At 42.9% G+C, this 19,270-nt stretch overlaps 1 protein-coding gene and 1 long non-coding RNA gene across 22 annotated transcripts in view; one reads left to right on the top strand and one right to left on the bottom strand.

Annotated features, from left to right (window-relative positions):
- The window catches only part of LOC143770346 (cell adhesion molecule CEACAM1-like), a 35,179-nt gene extending 23,483 nt beyond the window's left edge, over positions 1-11,696 (top strand). For 10 of the 18 annotated variants that reach the window (XM_077259891.1, XM_077259888.1, XM_077259893.1 and 7 more), the window contains 2 exons: positions 7,630-7,675; positions 10,691-11,696. In XM_077259891.1, coding sequence (XP_077116006.1) covers positions 7,630-7,675; positions 10,691-10,764 — 120 coding nt within the window. In that variant the 3' untranslated portion in view covers positions 10,765-11,696. Of the gene's footprint in view, positions 1-7,629; positions 7,695-10,690 lie in introns of all 18 variants that reach the window. The other 8 variants (XM_077259897.1, XM_077259899.1, XM_077259901.1 and 5 more) reach the window with 6 other exon arrangements.
- Positions 1-19,270, bottom strand: part of LOC143770347 (uncharacterized) — a 137,351-nt gene that overhangs the window by 8,384 nt on the left and 109,697 nt on the right. The window contains exon 2 of one of the 4 annotated variants that reach the window (XR_013214615.1): positions 6,785-6,867. The exons of 2 other annotated variants lie outside the window; for them this stretch is intronic. This is a non-coding gene — a long non-coding RNA (uncharacterized LOC143770347). Of the gene's footprint in view, positions 1-6,784; positions 6,999-19,270 lie in introns of those variants that run through there. One more of the 4 variants, XR_013214614.1, reaches the window with a different exon arrangement.

Here is a 19,270-nt window from a genome sequence, read left to right on the forward strand (position 1 = left end):
CTAGCAGTGGCCGGGTAGCATGCCTACGTTGATTCTAGATGCCCAGCACCAGCCGGAGGACTAAATAATGCTAGCAGAGGAAAATATTAGTCCTAGCTCACCTCTAGAGAAATACCCCGAAAGGAGACAGAGGCCCCCCACATGTATTGGCGGTGAATTAAGATGAAATAACAAACGTAGTATGAAAATAGGTTTAGCAAATTTGAGGTCCACTTACTACATAGCAGAAGACAGAAAGGACACTTTCATGGTCAGCTGAAAACCCTATCAAAACACCATCCAGAAATTACTTTAAAACTCTGGCATTAACTCATAACACCAGAGTGGCAATTCCTGTTCACAAGAGCTTTCCAGACACAGTAACGAAACTACAGCTGTGAACTGGAACAAAAATGCAAAAACAAACATGGACAAGAGTCCAACTTATCTAGTAGTTGTCTAGGAGCAGGAACAAGCACAGAGAGGCTTCTGATAACATTGTTGACCGGCAAGCAACTAACAGAGCAGCAAGGTTATATAGCGACTCCCACATCTTGATGGGAACAGGTGAACAGAGAAGATGAAGACACCAGTTCAATTCCACCAGTAGCCACCGGGGGAGCCCAGAATCCAAATTCACAACAACCAACACGACGATGGCGATTAGCAAAACGTTCAGTCTTCTCCTGGGACAACTCCAAATTGTCCACCACCTGCCCCCAAATACGATGCAACCTATCCACCATGGTATCCACTCCAGGACAATCCGAAGACTCCACCTGACCAGATGAAAAATGAGGATGGAACCCTGAATTGCAAAAGAAAGGGGAGACCAAAGTGGCAGAACTGGCCCGATTATTAAGGGCAAACTCAGCCAACGGCAAAAAGGAGACCCAGTCATCCTGATCAGCAGACACGAAACACCTCAAATAAGTCTCCAAGGTCTGATTAGTACGTTCCGTCTGGCCATTTGTCTGGGGATGAAATGCAGACGAAAAAGACAAATCAATGCCCATCCTGGCACAAAACGCCCGCCAAAATCTGGACACAAACTGGGATCCCCTGTCGGAAACGATATTCTCCGGAATACCATGCAGCTGAACCACATTCTGAAAAAACAGGGGCACCAACTCAGATGAGGAAGGCAGCTTGGGCAAGGGCACCAAATGAACCATCTTAGAAAAGCGGTCACACACCACCCAAATGACGGACATCTTCGGAGAAACAGGGAGATCAGAAATAAAATCCATAGAGATGTGTGTCCAAGGCCTCTTAGGAACAGGCAAGGGCAACAACAACCCACTAGCCCGAGAACAACAAGGCTTGGCCCGAGCACAAACATCGCAAGACTGCACAAAAGTACGCACGTCCCGAGACAGGGAAGGCCACCAGAAGGACCTAGCCACCAAATCTCTGGTACCAAAAATTCCCGGATGACCTGCCAACGCAGAAGAATGAACCTCCGAGATGACTCTATTGGTCCACTCATCCGGCACAAACAATCTACCAGGCGGACAACGATCAGGCCGATCCGCCTGAAACTCTTGTAAAGCACGTCGCAGGTCTGGGAAGACAGCAGACAATATCACCCCATCCTTAAGTATACCCGTAGGTTTAGAATCACCAGGGGAATCAGGTTCAAAACTCCTAGAAAGGGCATCCGCCTTCACATTCTTAGTACCTGGCAGATACAAAACCACAAAATTAAACCGGGAGAAAAACAACGACCAGCGCGCCTGTCTAGGATTCAGACGTCTGGCCGACTCAAGACAAATCAAATTTTCGTGATCAGTCAAGACCACCACCTGATGTTTAGCACCCTCAAGCCAATGACGCCACTCCTCGAATGCCCACTTCATCGCCAAAAGCTCCCGATTACCGACGTCATAATTTCGCTCGGCGGGCGAAAATTTTCGAGAAAAGAACGCACAAGGTCTCATCACTGAACAATCTGAACTTTTCTGCGACAAAACCGCCCCCGTTCCGATCTCGGAAGCATCAACTTCCACCTGAAAAGGAAGAGAAACATCAGGCTGGCACAACACCGGAGCAGAAGAAAAACGGCGCTTAAGCTCCCGAAAGGCCTCCACAGCAGCAGGAGACCAATCTGCAACATCAGCACCCTTTTTAGTCAAATCAGTCAAAGGCCTGACAACGCTAGAAAAACCAGTTATGAATCGACGATAAAAGTTAGCAAAGCCCAAAAATTTCTGAAGGCCCTTAAGAGAAGTCGGTTGCGTCCAGTCACAAATAGCCCGAACCTTCACAGGATCCATCTCAATAGAAGAGGGGGAAAAAATGTACCCCAAAAAAGAAATCTTCTGAACCCCAAAAACACACTTTGAACCTTTAACAAACAGAGAATTGGTCCACAAAACCTGAAAAACCCTCCTAACTTGTTGAACATGAGATTCCCAGTCATCCGAAAAAATCAAGATATCGTCCAAATACACAATCATAAATTTATCCAGATATTCACGGAAAATATTGTGCATAAAAGACTGAAAGACCGAAGGGGCATTTGACAGACCAAAAGGCATCACCAAATACTCAAAATGGCCCTCGGGCGTATTAAATGCGGTTTTCCACTCATCCCCCTGCTTAATTCGCACCAAATTATACGCACCGCGAAGATCAATCTTAGAGAACCACTTCGCCCCCTCAATGCGAGCAAATAAATCAGCAATGGCAAAGGATACTGATACTTGACTGTGATCTTATTCAAGAGTCTATAATCAATACAAGGTCTCAAAGAACCATCGCTTTTAGCTACGAAAAAGAACCCCGCTCCAAGAGGAGACGAAGAAGGACGAATATGTCCCTTTTCCAAGGACTCCCTAATATACTCTCGCATGGCAGCATGTTCAGGTACAGACAGATTGAATAGACGACCCTTAGGAAATTTACTGCCAGGGATCAAATCTATGGCGCAATCGCAGTCTCTGTGAGGAGGAAGAGAATTAAGAGTAGATTCCTCAAAAACCTCACGATAATCAGACAAAAACTCAGGAATTTCAGAGGGAATAGATGAAGCAATGGAGACCAAAGATGTGTCCCCATGATTTCCCTGACATCCCCAGCTTAGTACAGACATTGTTTTCCAGTCAAGGACTGGGTTATGAGTTTGCAACCATGGCAATCCCAGCACCAACACATCATGTAGATTATACAGTACAAGGAAGCGAATCACCTCTTGATGGTCTGGAGTCATACGCATAGTCACTTGTGTCCAGTATTGTGGTTTATTACTAGCCAATGGTGTAGAATCAATACCCTTTAAAGGTATAGGAACTTCCAGAGGCTCTAGATCAAACCCACAGCGCCTGCCAAAGGACCAATCCATAAGACTCAAAGCGGCGCCAGAATCCACATACGCATCCGCAACAATAGAAGATAACGAACAAATTAGAGTTACAGACAAAATAAACTTGGACTGCAAAGTGCCAATAGCAGAGGATTTATCAACTTTCTTTGTTCGTTTAGAGCATGCTGATATAACATGAGTAGAATTTCCACAATAGAAGCACAAATGATTTTTGCGCCTATAAATCTGTCGTTCGCTTCTGGACAGAAAGCTATCACATTGCATACTCTGTGGTGCCTCTTCAGAAGACACCGCCAACTGGTGCACAGGTTTGCGTTCCCGTAAACGCCGATCAATCTGAATTGCCATTGTCATGGACTCATTCAGACCAGTAGGCGCAGGAAACCCCACCATGACGTCTTTTACAGCATCAGAGAGACCTTCTCTGAAAATTGCCGCCAGAGCGCACTCATTCCACTGAGTAAGCACAGACCATTTTCGAAATTTTTGGCAATATATTTCGGCTTCATCTTGCCCCTGAGAGAGGGCTATTAGGGCTTTCTCAGCCTGAATCTCCAAATTTGGTTCCTCATAAAGCAACCCCAAAGCCAGAAAAAACGCATCCACATTGAGCAACGCAGGATCCCCTGGTGCCAATGAAAATGCCCAATTTTGGGGGTCACCCCGCAGTAAAGAAATAACAATTTTTACTTGCTGGGCAGGATCTCCAGCAGAATGAGATCTCAGCGAAAGAAACAATTTACAATTGTATTTAAAATTTAGAAAACAAGATCGATCTCCAGAAAAAAACTCCGGTATAGGAATTTTAGGTTCAGACCGAGGAGCATGTAACAAAAAATCTTGTATATTCTGAACTTTAGAGGCAAGATTATTCAAATTGGTAGCCAGACTCTGGGGATCCATATTTCAACAGATAAAGTCTGAGCCATTCAGGGGTTAAGAGGAGAGGAAAACAGGAGACTGCAATTAGAGCTGGAGTGCAACTTCAGAGGAAGGGAAAAAAAAAAAAAAAAAAGGTTTCACACAGTTCCTTTTCTCTCCTGCTTCAGCCTATAGATTAAACATTTGGGCTGGCCATACTGTTATGGTTTCCAATGGGAAGGAAACATCAGAAGCATAGATTAAACGGACAAGCTCTCGGGTGATGGAAACTAGAGCTGACCGCGATGCTAAACCTACACACCACACTAGAAGTAGCCAGGGGGCATTCCTGCGTTGTCTCTAGATGCCGCGCGCCAGCCGGAGAACTAACTACCCCTGGTAGAAGAAAACACAGTCCTGGCTTGCCTCCAGAGAATGTCCCCACAGGAGATAGCAGCCCCCCACATATAATAACGGTGAGAGCAGATGAAAAGACACACGTAGTATGAAAGCAGATTTAGCACAGAGAGGCCCGCTAACTAAATAGCAGAAAGATACAACAGAGGACTTCGCGGTCAGCTGCAAAACCCTTCAAAACACCATCCTGAAATTACCTTAACTCATGTGACAACTCATGCCACTGGAGTGGTAATTTCAGCCCAACAAGAGCTTCCAGCTGCAGAGATTCACATAAGTGCAAACTGGACAAAACATACAAAAATAGACTTAAGGACTAAAGTGTCCAACTTAGCTGAGCAGAAAACTGGGAGCAGGAACATGCAACAGAATCACTCTGGATACATTGATGGCCAGCATTAGAATGACTGAGGAGCAAGGTTAAATAGGATACTCCCACATCCTGATAGGAACAGGTGAACTGAGAAGGCAAAGCTTGCAGGACACCAGTACCACAAGAGACCACCGGGGGAGCCCACGAACCGAATCACAACAGGGATGCCCGTTGCCAGCGCCGCCCCCCAGTGAGTGCCGCATTCAACTGTATCGGCATCATAGATGCCAATACAATTGAAAGCAATAAAGGAGGAGAGAGTGTCAGATGATGCTCCCCCTCCCATTATTCCCCTCTGACGCTGACACAGCAAGTGCGTGATGATGTCACTTAATAGCATACCCGCCGTGTGCCGGGCAGACGGCAGCGCAGCTCCTGACACCGGAGAAGAGCCGGAATCAGCACGGGAATGAGAGCGAGAGGAAAGTAGTGTGTTTATATATATATATATATATATATATATATATATATATATATATATATATATATATATACAGTATATTAGTGATGAGTGTGTATACTCGTTGATCCCAATCATGCTCGGTTGGTCTCCGAGTATTTGTGAGTGCTCGGAGATTTCGTTTTTGTTGACCCAGCTGCATGATTTACGGCTGCTAGACAGGCTGAATACATGTGGGGATTCCCTAGCAACCAGGCAACCCCCACATGATGTACTCAGGCTGGCTAACAGCCATAAATCATGCAGCTGTGTCACCAAAAACGAAATCTCCGAGCAGTCACAAATACTCGGAGACCACCCGAGCAATGAGTATACTCGCTCATCACTAATATATATATATATATTAGTGAGTTCTGGTTCCATTATACCCTATGAGGGGGGAGCATTGTACCCTATAAGGGGGGGCTACATTGTACCCTATGAGGGGTTGTGCATTGTACCCTATGAGGGGGGCTGCATTGTACCCTATGAGGGGGGCTGCATTTTACCCTATGATGCTGGCTGCATTGTACCCTATGATGCTGGCTGCATTGTACCTCATGAGGTGGGCTGCATTGTACCCTATGAGGGGGGCTGTATTGTACCCTATGAGGGAGGCTGCAATGTATCCTATGAGGGGGGCTGTATTATTCCCTATGAGGAGGTCAGCATTATATTCTGCGGGGGCTACATTATATTCTGTGAGTGGGGGGCTACATTATACTATATGAGGGGGCTGCATTATACCTTATGAGGGGGTTGCTTTATACTCTGAGGGGGCTACATTATATTCTGTGGGGGGCTGCATTATACTATACAAGGGCTGCATTATATTCTATGGGGGGCTACATTATATTCTATGAGGGGGCTATGTTATGTTTTATGAGGGGGCCTACCCCAACTCCTGCTACATAATTAAGACATGTGTATTAACTTATATTATACCCTGATAGTAGCTTGTTTTACTACACAATTGGTGGTCTTGTATTTATTTCTATGTAGCTACATAGTGGGCCCCAAGAATGATTTTCTCTGGTGGGCCCAAGGTGCTCCAGTCCGACGCTGCCAGGGATGACCAAACTTTTATGAGAGAGAGAGAATGAATACATTAAATAAAAAGTTTCTATGCCATATTCCATCCTAATGTCTTCAAAGGGAGATTTGTAGTTAAAATTCTGCGCTGCCACTAAGATGAATTTCCGTCCTAATGGAGACCAAAACAGCACTTTTTTCACCATAAATGGATCCTTGGAATTTTGAAGTGAATATAAAGAAGGATTTGTCCTTTTACCCATTGAACTAATTTACTGGATGACATTTCTACCAGTAGGAAGTCAGATATATGTGATTTTAGCCATAAGCTGGGGCTATGCTGCAATTTTTTGGTTACCTTCATTACCACCTCCAGATTTTTCCACGTAGTCCTAGTTTAACCATCTGATACTTTACACCTTCTCAATCTTTCCTGTACAGCTGGAAAGGACAGATTCAATAAATCAAGCCTGATTCATCACGGTCTTTATTGCCAAAATTTTTAGATAAACAGCATTGGAATTGAATTTCCGTAAAAAATTTGGAGTTTTTGCATTTTTACACTACTTATGTCCAGCTCCGTCAACTTTCAGAAAAGCTGGTGTAACTTGGAAGGGAAGGGCAAGACTTAGTGTCCCTAACTAATTCATGATAATTTTCATCTCCAATGTACCTGAAATTACTCCAGGTGATGGATGCGTCAGATCCAATTCCCAGAGTGAATTTGGCACATAGTTCATTAAGACTGGTACGAAACGGGCATTATTAGGCAAAGCACATGTTCTAAAATTACTTCTATTGCTTTTTCTGATCATTATGTAGTATTGCACATTATTATTTTTGGCATTAAAATTGTTATCCAGAATAACAAAACATTGGTGCTTTAGTCAAACACAGCGCCTGTCCCTGTACCTGTCCACAGGTAGTGTGAGGTATTGCAGGTAAAACTCATTGATATCGTAAAGCTGACCTCATATAAGCCATGGACAGGTGTTTTCATTTGTCAAGGAAAGTAGATACTCGGGTAAAAAACATGATTCCTCAGTTCCTTCCTGGCTCTGACTTTTAAGGGATCTCCCAGCACCAAGGCCCTTTCATCCTCAGGCCCCATAATAAAGTGATATTAAATTATAGTTTCTCTGGTTTCTGTTGTATATTTATCCCTAATTACTTACTCACTATTGATAACTTCTCTCTTTGCAGACGCTGAATTTTTCAGACAGAGCGTTATACAACCACCTGAATAATGGTAACAAAGCACCATAATGGTAACAAAACACCATGACAGTATTACTCCCTAACATTAGACTTTTACTAACAACATTATTACTTTACATACAATTATTAGTTGGTTAACGGATTTCTACCCAATTTATCTTAAAACATTTTGATTCATGTGACTGCACCAAAATATGTGGCTTAAAGGAAATTTTTCATTAAAAAAATAAGAATAAGTAATTTCATCACTCCTCCTGCTCTCCCTTCCTGCATAATAATCGTTGCACATGCTCATTAGGTGCTTAAGTACAAAAGATAAGCAGATTCTGTTCATTGCTGCTAATGTACATGTGCATTTACTGAAACAGGAAGTTATAATCTAAAACAAGCCCTAGTGGTTGGGGTGAGAATTGCAAGATTTTTAATTTTTATTTATAATACAGATTGCTATTGGGATAAAAAAAATAACAATTTAAAAACAATTAATACATTTAACACAAAAATTTTATTTGGGCAATAAATTATTTTCTGCTGTCATGTGTTATGACCCCAATGGCGAGGGTCTCAGAGGAACGTGGAAGTCTGCAGAATACAAAAATCCAGCTCATAGGTCAGTGGTAACTGGGTTGACCATATATCTACTCCTAACGCCAACACTAGAAGTAGCCGGGGATCATTCCTACGTTGATTCTAGATGACACGCGCCAGCCGGAGAATCTAGCTACCCCTAGTAGAGGAAAACAAAGACCTTTCTTGCCTCCAGAGAAGGGAACCCCAAAGCTGGATAGAAGCCCCCCACAAATAATGACGGTGAGGTAAGAGGAAATGACCAACACAGAAATGAACCAGGTTTAGCACAGAGAGGCCCGCTTACTGATAGCAGAATAAAGAAAGGTAACTTATATGGTCAACAAAAACCCTATCAAAATCCACACTGGAAATTCAAGAACCCCCGAACCGTCTAACGGTCCGGGGGGAGAACACCAGCCCCCTAGAGCTTCCAGCAAAGGTCAGGATATAGATTTGGAACAAGCTGGACAAAAATACAAAACCAAAACAAATAGCAAAAAGCAAAAGGCAGACTTAGCTGATATAACTGGAACCAGGATCAGTAGACAAGAGCACAGCAGACTAGCTCTGATAACTACGTTGCCAGGCATTGAACTGAAGGTCCAGGGAGCTTATATAGCAACACCCCTAACTAACGACCCAGGTGCGGATAAAAGGAAAGACAGAAAAACCAGAGTCAAAAAACTAGTAACCACTAGAGGGAGCAAAAAGCAAATTCACAACAGTCATGTTCCCATTAAGTACAACTGAGTTTTTTGCAGTTTCTAAATTCAATACTAATTTAGGACCTAAAATCTGGTAGAGAAAGTCTTGTTGCTCAGTATGGGAGTCCTGACAACCATGGATAAGGCTGTAGTTTATACTTTATTCAGGATCGACTATGATGCCATGCAATTAGAGGCACAGACATTACTAATACTATAAAGTGAGTAACTAATGTCAATGACATACGGTACAGCATATAAAAGAGGCACATTAACCATATCAATATCAATGTCAGTATGGACATTATCCATGTCTACGTCAGTACACAAGTAATGCTGACATAAAATGCGTTTACATCCTGTACACATAAACAGTGCTGACATACTGTGCAGATAAAAAGTGCTGCTATACTGTACAAATAAAAAGTGCTGATATATTGTACAAATAAAAAGTCCTGCTATACTGTACAAATAAAAAGTGCTGATATATTGTACACATAATGCTGATATACTGCACACATAAAAAGTGCTGACATACTGTGCAGATAAAAAGTGCTGATATACCATGCACATAAAAAGTGCTGCTATACTGTACAAATAAAAAGTGCTGCTATACTGTACAAATAAAAGGTGCTGCTATACTGTACAAATAAAAAGTGCTGATATATTGTACACATAAAGCTGACATACTGCACACATAACAAATGCTGACATACTGTGCAGATAAAAAGTGCTGATATACCATGCACATAAAAAGTGCTGCTATACTGTACAAATAAAAAGTGCTGATATATTGTACACATAAAGCTGACATACTGCACACATAAAAAATGCTGACATACTGTGCAGATAAAAAGTGCTGATATACCATGCACATAAAAAGTGCTGCTATACTGTACAAATAAAAGGTGCTGCTATACTGCACACATAAAAAGTGCAGAAATGCTGTACAAATAAAAAATGCTTCTATACTGTACACATAACGTTCTGCCATATTGTACAATTAAAACATGCTGATATACTGTAAACAAAGCGCTCACATACACAAAAGCGCTGCTGTACAGTGCAAATAAAAAGTGCTGCTTTACTATAGAGATAAAAAGTGCTGATATACTGTATACATAAAGTGCTGAAATACTGTGCAAATAAAAAATGCTGCTATAAAGTGCTGATGCGGTACACAAAGTACCGTTTTACTGTACATATAAAAAGTGAGGATATACCATGCACATAAAAAGTGCTGACATACTGTACAAATAAAAAGTGCTGATATGCTGTACACATAAAGTGCTGACATACTGTACAAATAAAGTGTTGCTATACTGTACTCACGAAAAATGCTGACTCACTGTACAAAAATATTGCTATCATACAGTGCACAAAATAATTTGCCCTATGTCAGCCAGACTGCCCAATTTTGATATCGGAGTGAACTCCATTGATTATTTACACAAAAAGGATATGGCAGTATTATTTATAGTGGTATTAGGGGTTGGGGAGACCACAGGCAAAATGGAAATATTTTCAAATTGAAATAATTAAAAAGTGAGGTATGTGCAGACACTGGTGTGACCATACGGTACTTGACATTGCGCCCTCTGGGGTTCTTTGCGTTGCCAATTGTTCTGTTACTATAGTAATTAAATTCATTAGTAGAACTTACCCCATAATCCCCCCTCTCGTTCTGTGGGCACGATCTGAAACACATGAGCTACATATATTCAGCCATCAATCCCATATATGATACATACATTTTATTTCTTCCCTTTTAGTACCTGTGGACAATTGTCTCCAAACTGGCCACAGACGACAGGAAACAGAGCGCAATAAGGGACCGAAATTGTAAAGATCTTCGCACGACGCTCAAAATTCAACTCGTAAATGTGGTTTTAGACTCGTGAGCTCAAGTTTTTACAGGATCAGACTTCTAGACGAGGACTTTCTAATCACTTTCTAGTAGGATCTAGATACACTAAATAAGTGCTAAAGTCTCCTGTGAGAGCAGCCAGACCTTCAAAAGTGGCAGCCTTGGATGGGATAAAAGGTTTTCTACGTGGTCCATCCTTATAGCAGGCCCCTTTTCCTCAGCAGCCAAATTAACAATGAGGGGTTTAATACTGCCCTCCTTGGTTGTAGTGTGTTAATAAAGGCTGTTATTAAGATGCCTTTACTGCAGTATATGACAGATCAATCAGTTCAGTGATAGTGACTCTGCAGGTCCTGCACCTCCCTATTTCACATGAAGATTTGGATTATTATTCACTGACTGAGACTACCACTCCCATTTTCAAATTGTTTCAGTGCTGCAGTAGTACAATACACTCAGATTAGGCCTTCTTTTATCATTTTGTGGAATTATCTACTCGATCTTACCTCCTATCCCTATGCTGTAAACGCCCCCATCTTTTATAGTTTCAGGGCAGAGAGCAGCGCTGAACCTGCGGAGGCTGGGTGCTATCTCTGTTTACTGCTTTAAATGTCTAAAATCATTTGGGGGACAACTTTTTTGGAAAGTAGAAAACCAGGCAGATCGATAACACTTTGGAATATTTATAGGCATGTTTAGTTTTGGTTATATATAAAACCAACTGAATAATGGTAACAAAGCACCATAATGGTAACAAAGCACCATGACAAAGAACTGTTTTGTGGAATTATCTACTCGCTCTTTGATTATATATACGAGTATATAAGAAAGTTATGTTTTTTATTTGTTATATATTTTTATAGAGAAAAATAAATTGATTGTTACTACTTATAGTATAACACAGTGGTCTGTCGGTGGTGTTTTGTTTCACATTCTTTTTGATTTACGGTTGTATTACTCCTCTGTTCTAAAGAGTTTTCTGGGATTTTAATATTTATGACCTGTCCTTTAGGAGAGATCTAGTATTGGATTGGTGGAGATCCACCTTCCAGGACACTCTGCTGTTTGAAGGGGGCACGGTATCGAATGCTGATAACGATCGTAAAATCCAAATTCTGGAAACTCATTATGAATTTTCCTATTAGTGCATATGGACATTCACAAGAAACCCACATTCAAGACCCTCTTCCGTAAGTCAGGGCAGACAGCTTCTGCAAAGAGCACATTGGGTCTGTACAGAAGTCAACAGTACAAATCCCTTTCTCGGTCCTTAAGTTTTAGATAAGGATAAGTTTATGACAAATTTGTCACTCCTTAAGGCTTTTTAACCCAGCTCAGGCAGCAGAACACTACCTGAATATTCAGGTAATTTATCATCTACACCATTACCACATTACTTGGCTTTGGTTTTGTTTTAAAGTATTCCTCATACACAGGTCTGTTCCAGTCACTGGGTTCTGCTGCATCGCACATATATGATCTAAAGGTGCCCTCTGACAAATGCAGTTCTGCTACTTTTGCCAAAAGTGTGTAATTTGACAAATCCAGCTCTGCTACATCACTGGGCTCTGCTACAGTACTACTAGTGTGTCTCCTGAAATAGCCATCTCTGCTGTACCAATGCCAATTAGAAAGCTAATGACATAAAAGCAAACATCTGTTTTCTCAGTGGTAGATGAAATGATGGGCAAACTTTTCTGTAACAGCACAATAAAAGTAGGCGATATGTACAGTTAATGAGTTTCACCAACACTTTGGCTTCATCAGGGGAAACAGGAAACTAGTCAACTAAAAATAACATTTTATGAGCTAGCAACAGGTAGTTGTACTGTAAGGCATCAATTTAATATAACTACTAATTACCAAGCAAAATTGACAGACAAAAAGAGTCAGAATCTGCATCACTTTTGTCCAGAAGTTGTCTAGTATTGTAGATTCAAGTGACCAAGAAGTTTTCCCAACAACTAAACTTCATCAGGGGAAACGGGAAACTAGTCACTTAAAAATTACATTTCATGAGCTAGCAAGCGGTAGTCATGCTGTAAGGCATCTATATAATAAAACTAATTATTATCAAGCACAATTGTCAAAGACCAAAAGGATCAGAACACGAATCACTCTTGTCCATAGGTTTTGCCTGGAATTGAAAGTTCAAGTGACCAACAAGTTTCACCAATACCTTAGCTTCATCAGAGGAAATGGGAAACTAGTCACTTAAAAATTATACTTTATGAGCTAGCGAGTGGTAGGTATAAGCACAATTGTCAAAGAAAAAAGTGATCAGATCCTGAATCACTCTTGTCCATAGGCTTTGTCTGGAATTGCAAGTTCAAGAGACCAACAAGTTTCACCAATACCTTAGCTTCATCAGTGGAAACTAGTCACTTAAAAATTATATTTTATGAGCTAGCGAGTGGTAGACATGCTGCAAGGCATCTATATAATAAAAATATTAATTATCAAGCACAATTGTCAAAGACAAAAAGGGTCAGCAGAATCAGCATCACTTTTGTCCATAGTGTGTGTCTGGTATTGCAGGTTGAATGACTAGGACTGATCTGCAGTAGCGTATACAGCCTTTTCTAATCTAACCCTTAGGCCGGAGTCACACATGCGTGTTTTACGTACGTAAGAGTGCAGAAACTACGTACGTAAAACTCGCATTACATACGGCACAATGCTTCTCAATGGGTCTAGTCCTATAAGGCGTATATTACGGATCCGTAATTTACGGAGTTGTACGGGCGCAGAAAATCGCAGCATGCTGCGTTTGTCAGCGTATCGCGCAAAAAATACGCCAATGCAAGTCTATGGGAGAGCGTATAATACGGAATGCTTACGGACCATGCGTGTGCCTTGCGCGAAATACGGATTTACTGGCAGATGTCCTGAAATGTCCAAAGGCCTCAATCAGGCAGGTGAGACATGCTAATTAGCTGAAAAAGCCAGACAGTGAACCCGGAAGTCTGCTGCACGCCTCCACGGAGTGATATTCAGCATGGCAAACATTGTCAACGCGGACATGCTCATAATTTTGGTCCAAGAGAGGCCTGTCCTCTGGGACCAAAGAGACCCTAATTATGCCAACAGGGCACAAAAAGAGGCAGCATGGAGGAGCGTGTGTGTAGCACTCTTCCCACATTATGACCAGCAGCCACGTCAGGCACAGCGACAGATAAGTAAGTACACCCATGTTTGAAATGTAATGTTCTTGTGAATTATCAGGCCCTTACTACTTTGAATTTCTCTTCACGAATTTAGTAAATAGTCATGAAGGAACTAGAAAGCCCACCAGTAGATACATGGTGTTGTACATGAGAAACGGATTTCATTAATGTTTAGAATAGGTGTCCCTTTTACTTACTAACAGTGTTTCCCATTATTTGTCCTTTCTGTGATAGAGGTTAGTGGACTCTGTCCTTGTGGCTTTGCTTGCTAATTGTGGTTTTTTGGTATATTTAAGATTAAATCTTCTCCCCAAAGGCCTATTTGGATGCTACACTTAAATCTCTGTAGTCAGTTCCACCTTTTGTGAGCTCACTGATTAATGGCCTAAAGAATGTGTGTATTTTTTGTTGTTTCAGTGGGTGATGTTACAACAAGGTGGCGGAGTATCCGCGACCAGTACAGGAGGGAGAGGCAGCAGCGGGAGAGAAGTGGAGCCGGGGCACCTCCCAAAAAAAAGAAGTACATATATTTTGACCGGCTCAACTTTCTGAATCCCAGCATGGACCTCAGGCCGTAAGTACTAATCTAATTTTTTTTTTTTTTTTGGTTTTTGTATTATTTGTGTACCTAAAACATTTTTTCTTTTTCAGAACTCAGTCTAACCTCACTGACAGGGAGACAGGGTCTGACTCGGAACTTGTCATTGACCCAGTTGGGGAAGTTGAAGAGGTGGCTGGTCCATCTGCTGCTCCCTCTGGCTCCATCCCTCCTGGATCCTAATCTGGTCAGGCAGCACCGTCTGCCTCCGTCCCACACCCTGAGGACCCACATTTTGCCTCTTCTGCAGCAGCCTCATCAGCAGCACCACCACCTAGCCAGGATGACTGTTGTGAAATTGGATTCTGGGCTCCCCCGGTGGCCACTTGTGGAATTGTTCTTGTGTGCATCATCCCCTCTGTTCACCTGCTCCTATCAGGATGTGGGAGTCGCTATATAACCTTGCTCCTCTGTCAGTTTCATGCCGGTCAACAATGTAATCAGAAGCCTTCTGTGCTTGTTCCTGCTACTAGACAACTCCTAGCTAAGTTGGACTTTTGTCCTTGTGTGTTTTTGCTTTTTGTTCCTGTTCACAGCTGCTGTTTCGTTACTGTGTCTGGAAAGCTCTTGTGAGCGGAAATTGCCACTCTGGTGTTATGAGTTAATGCTAGAGTCTTAAAGTAATTTCTGGATGGTGTTTTGATAGGGTTTTCTGCTGACCATGAAAGTGCCCTTTCTGTCTTCATGCTATCTAGTAAGCGGACCTCGATTTTGCTAAACCTATTTTCATACTACGTTTGTCATTTCATCTAAAATCACCGCCAATATATGTGGGGGCCTCTGTCTGCCTTTTGGGAAAATTTCTCTAGAGGTGAGCCAGGACTGTCTTTTCCTCTGCTAGGATTAGGTAGTTCTCCGGCTGGCGCTGGGCATCTAGGGATAAAAAACGTAGGCATGCTACCCGGCCACTTCTAGTTGTGCGACAGGTTTAGTTCATGGTCAGTATAGTTTCCATCTTCCAAGAGCTAGTTCTCATATATGCTGGGCTATGTTCTCTCGCCATTGAGAATCATGACAGTTTGACCGGACCAAAAAAGGGTTAAATTACTGGCTGAGAAAGGAGAGAAAAAAGAAGTCTGCTACAATTTTTTTTTTTTTTTTTTTTTTCCTCTAGTTCTGAGTGTGCTCTTAATTGAATCACTTGCTAGTTTGCCTATGCTGCAGCCTTCCTCTCTTTCTCTCCTTCTAATCCTTGAATGGCTCTGTGTTCACCTGTTTCAAATGGATCTTCAGAGTGTAGCTACAGGTTTGAATAATCTCGCCACAAAGGTACAAAATTTGCAAGATTTTGTTGTTCATGCACCTATGTCTGAGCCTAGAATTCCTTTGCCTGAATTCTTCTCGGGGAATAGATCTCACTTTCAAAATTTTAAAAATAATTGCAAATTGTTTTTGTCCCTGAAGTCTCGCTCTGCCGGAGACCCTGCACAGCAGGTCAGGATTGTAATTTCCTTGCTCCGGGGCGACCCTCAGGACTGGGCTTTTGCATTGGCACCAGGGGATCCTGCGTTGCTCAATGTGGATGCGTTTTTTCTGGCCTTGGGGTTGCTTTATGAGGAACCTCATTTAGAGCTTCAGGCGGAAAAGGCCTTGATGTCCTTATCTCAGGGGCAAGATGAAGCTGAAATATACTGCCAAAAATTCCGCAAATGGTCTGTGCTTACTCAGTGGAATGAGTGCGCCCTGGCGGCGATTTTCAGAGAAGGTCTCTCTGATGCCATTAAGGATGTTATGGTGGGGTTCCCTGTGCCTGCGAGTCTGAATGAGTCCATGACGATGGCTATTCAGATCGATAGGCGTCTGCGGGAGCGCAAACCTGTGCACCATTTGGCGGTGTCTACTGAGAAAACGCCAGAAAATATGCAATGTGATAGAATTCTGTCCAGAAGCGAGCGGCAGAATTTTAGACGAAAAAATGGGTTGTGCTTCTATTGTGGTGATTCAACTCATGTTATATCAGCATGCTTTAAGCGTACTAAGAAGCCTGACAAGTCTGTTTCAATTAGCACTTTACAGTCTAAATTTATTCTATCTGTGACCCTGATTTGTTCTTTGTCATCTATTACCGCGGACGCCTATGTCGACTCTGGCGCTGCTTTGAGTCTTATGGATTGGTCCTTTGCCAAACGCTGTGGGTATGATTTGGAGCCATTGGAGGCTCCGATACCTCTGAAAGGGATTAACTCCACCCCATTGGCTAGTAATAAACCACAATACTGGACACAAGTGACTATGCGTGTTAATCCGGATCACCAGGAGGTTATTCGCTTTCTGGTGCTGTATAATCTACATGATGTTTTGGTGCTGGGATTGCCATGGCTGCAATCTCATAACCCAGTCCTCGACTGGAGAGCTATGTCTGTGTTAAGCTGGGGATGTAAAGGAACTCATGGGGACGTACCTTTGGTTTCCATTTCATCATCTATTCCCTCTGAGATTCCTGAATTCTTGTCTGACTTTCGTGACGTTTTTGAAGAACCCAAGGTTGGTTCACTACCTCCGCACCGGGAGTGCGATTGTGCCATAGACTTGATCCCGGGTAGTAAATACCCTAAGGGTCGTTTATTTAATCTGTCTGTGCCTGAACACGCGGCTATGCGAGAATATATAAAGGAGTCCTTGGAAAAGGGACATATTCGTCCTTCGTCATCTCCCTTAGGAGCCGGTTTTTTCTTTGTGTCTAAGAAAGACGGCTCTTTGAGGCCGTGTATTGATTATCGACTTTTGAATAAAATCACGGTTAAATATCAATATCCGTTGCCACTGCTGACTGATTTGTTTGCTCGTATAAAGGGGGCCAAGTGGTTCTCTAAGATTGATCTCCGTGGGGCGTATAATTTGGTGCGAATCAAGCAGGGGGATGAGTGGAAAACCGCATTTAATACGCCCGAGGGCCATTTTGAGTATTTGGTGATGCCTTTTGGTCTTTCAAATGCCCCTTCAGTCTTCCAGTCCTTTATGCATGACATTTTCCGCGATTATTTGGATAAATTTATGATTGTGTATCTGGATGATATTCTGATTTTTTCGGATGACTGGGACTCTCATGTCCAGCAGGTCAGGAGGGTTTTTCAGGTTTTGCGGTCTAATTCCTTGTGTGTGAAGGGTTCTAAGTGTGTTTTTGGGGTTCAAAAGATTTCCTTCTTGGGATACATTTTTTCCCCCTCTTCCATCGAGATGGATCCTGTCAAGGTTCAGGCTATTGGTGATTGGACGCAACCCTCTTCTCTTAAGAGTCTTCAGAAATTTTTGGGCTTTGCTAACTTTTATCGTCGATTTATTGCTGGTTTTTCTGATGTTGTAAAACCATTGACTGATTTGACTAAGAAGGGTGCTGATGTTGCTGATTGGTCCCCTGATGCTGTGGAGGCCTTTCGGGAGCTCAAGCGCCGCTTTTCTTCCGCCCCAGTGTTGCGTCAGCCTGATGTTGCTCTTCCTTTTCAGGTTGAGGTCGACGCTTCTGAAATCGGAGCTGGGGCGGTGTTGTCGCAGAGAAGTTCCGACTGCTCCGTGATGAGACCTTGTGCCTTTTTTTTCCCGTAAATTTTCGCCCGCCGAGCGGAATTATGATATTGGGAATCGGGAGCTTTTGGCCATGAAGTGGGCTTTTGAGGAGTGGCGTCACTGGCTTGAGGGGGCCAGACATCAGGTGGTGGTATTGACTAACCACAAAAATTTAATTTACCTTGAGTCTGCCAGGCGCCTGAATCCTAGACAGGCGCGCTGGTCGTTGTTTTTCTCTCGGTTTAATTTTGTGGTGTCTTACCTACCGGGCTCTAAGAATGTTAAGGCGGATGCCCTTTCTAGGAGTTTTGAGCCTGACTCCCCTGGTAATTCTGAGCCCACAGGTATCCTTAAGGATGGAGTGATATTGTCTGCCGTTTCTCCAGACCTGCGGCGGGCCTTGCAGGAGTTTCAGGCGGATAGACTTGATCGTTGCCCACCTGGTAGACTGTTTGTTCCTGATGATTGGACCAGTAGAGTCATCTCTGAGGTTCATTCTTCTGCGTTGGCAGGTCATCCTGGAATCTTTGGTACCAGGGATTTGGTGGCAAGGTCCTTCTGGTGGCCTTCCCTGTCACGAGATGTGCGAGGCTTTGTGCAGTCTTGTGACGTTTGTGCTCGGGCCAAGCCTTGTTGTTCTCGGGCTAGTGGATTGTTGTTACCCTTGCCTATTCCGAAGAGGCCTTGGACGCACATCTCGATGGATTTTATTTCGGATCTGCCTGTTTCTCAGAAGATGTCTGTCATCTGGGTGGTGTGTGACCGTTTCTCTAAGATGGTCCATCTGGTTCCCTTGCCTAAGTTGCCTTCTTCTTCCGAGTTGGTTCCTCTGTTTTTTCAAAATGTTGTTCGTTTGCATGGTATTCCGGAGAATATCGTTTCTGACAGAGGGACCCAATTCGTGTCTAGATTTTGGCGGGCATTCTGTGCTAGGATGGGCATAGATTTGTCTTTTTCGTCTGCTTTCCATCCTCAGACTAATGGCCAGACCGAGCGGACTAATCAGACCTTGGAGACATATTTGAGGTGTTTTGTGTCTGCGGATCAGGATGATTGGGTTGCTTTTTTGCCTTTGGCGGAGTTCGCCCTCAATAATCGGGCCAGCTCTGCCACCTTGGTGTCCCCGTTTTTCTGTAATTCGGGGTTTCATCCTCGATTTTCCTCCGGTCAAGTGGAATCTTCGGATTGTCCTGGAGTGGATGCTGTGGTGGAGAGG

Source organism: Ranitomeya variabilis, chromosome 4, assembly GCF_051348905.1.
Source record: "Ranitomeya variabilis isolate aRanVar5 chromosome 4, aRanVar5.hap1, whole genome shotgun sequence".
Taxonomy (NCBI): Eukaryota; Metazoa; Chordata; class Amphibia; order Anura; family Dendrobatidae; genus Ranitomeya; species Ranitomeya variabilis.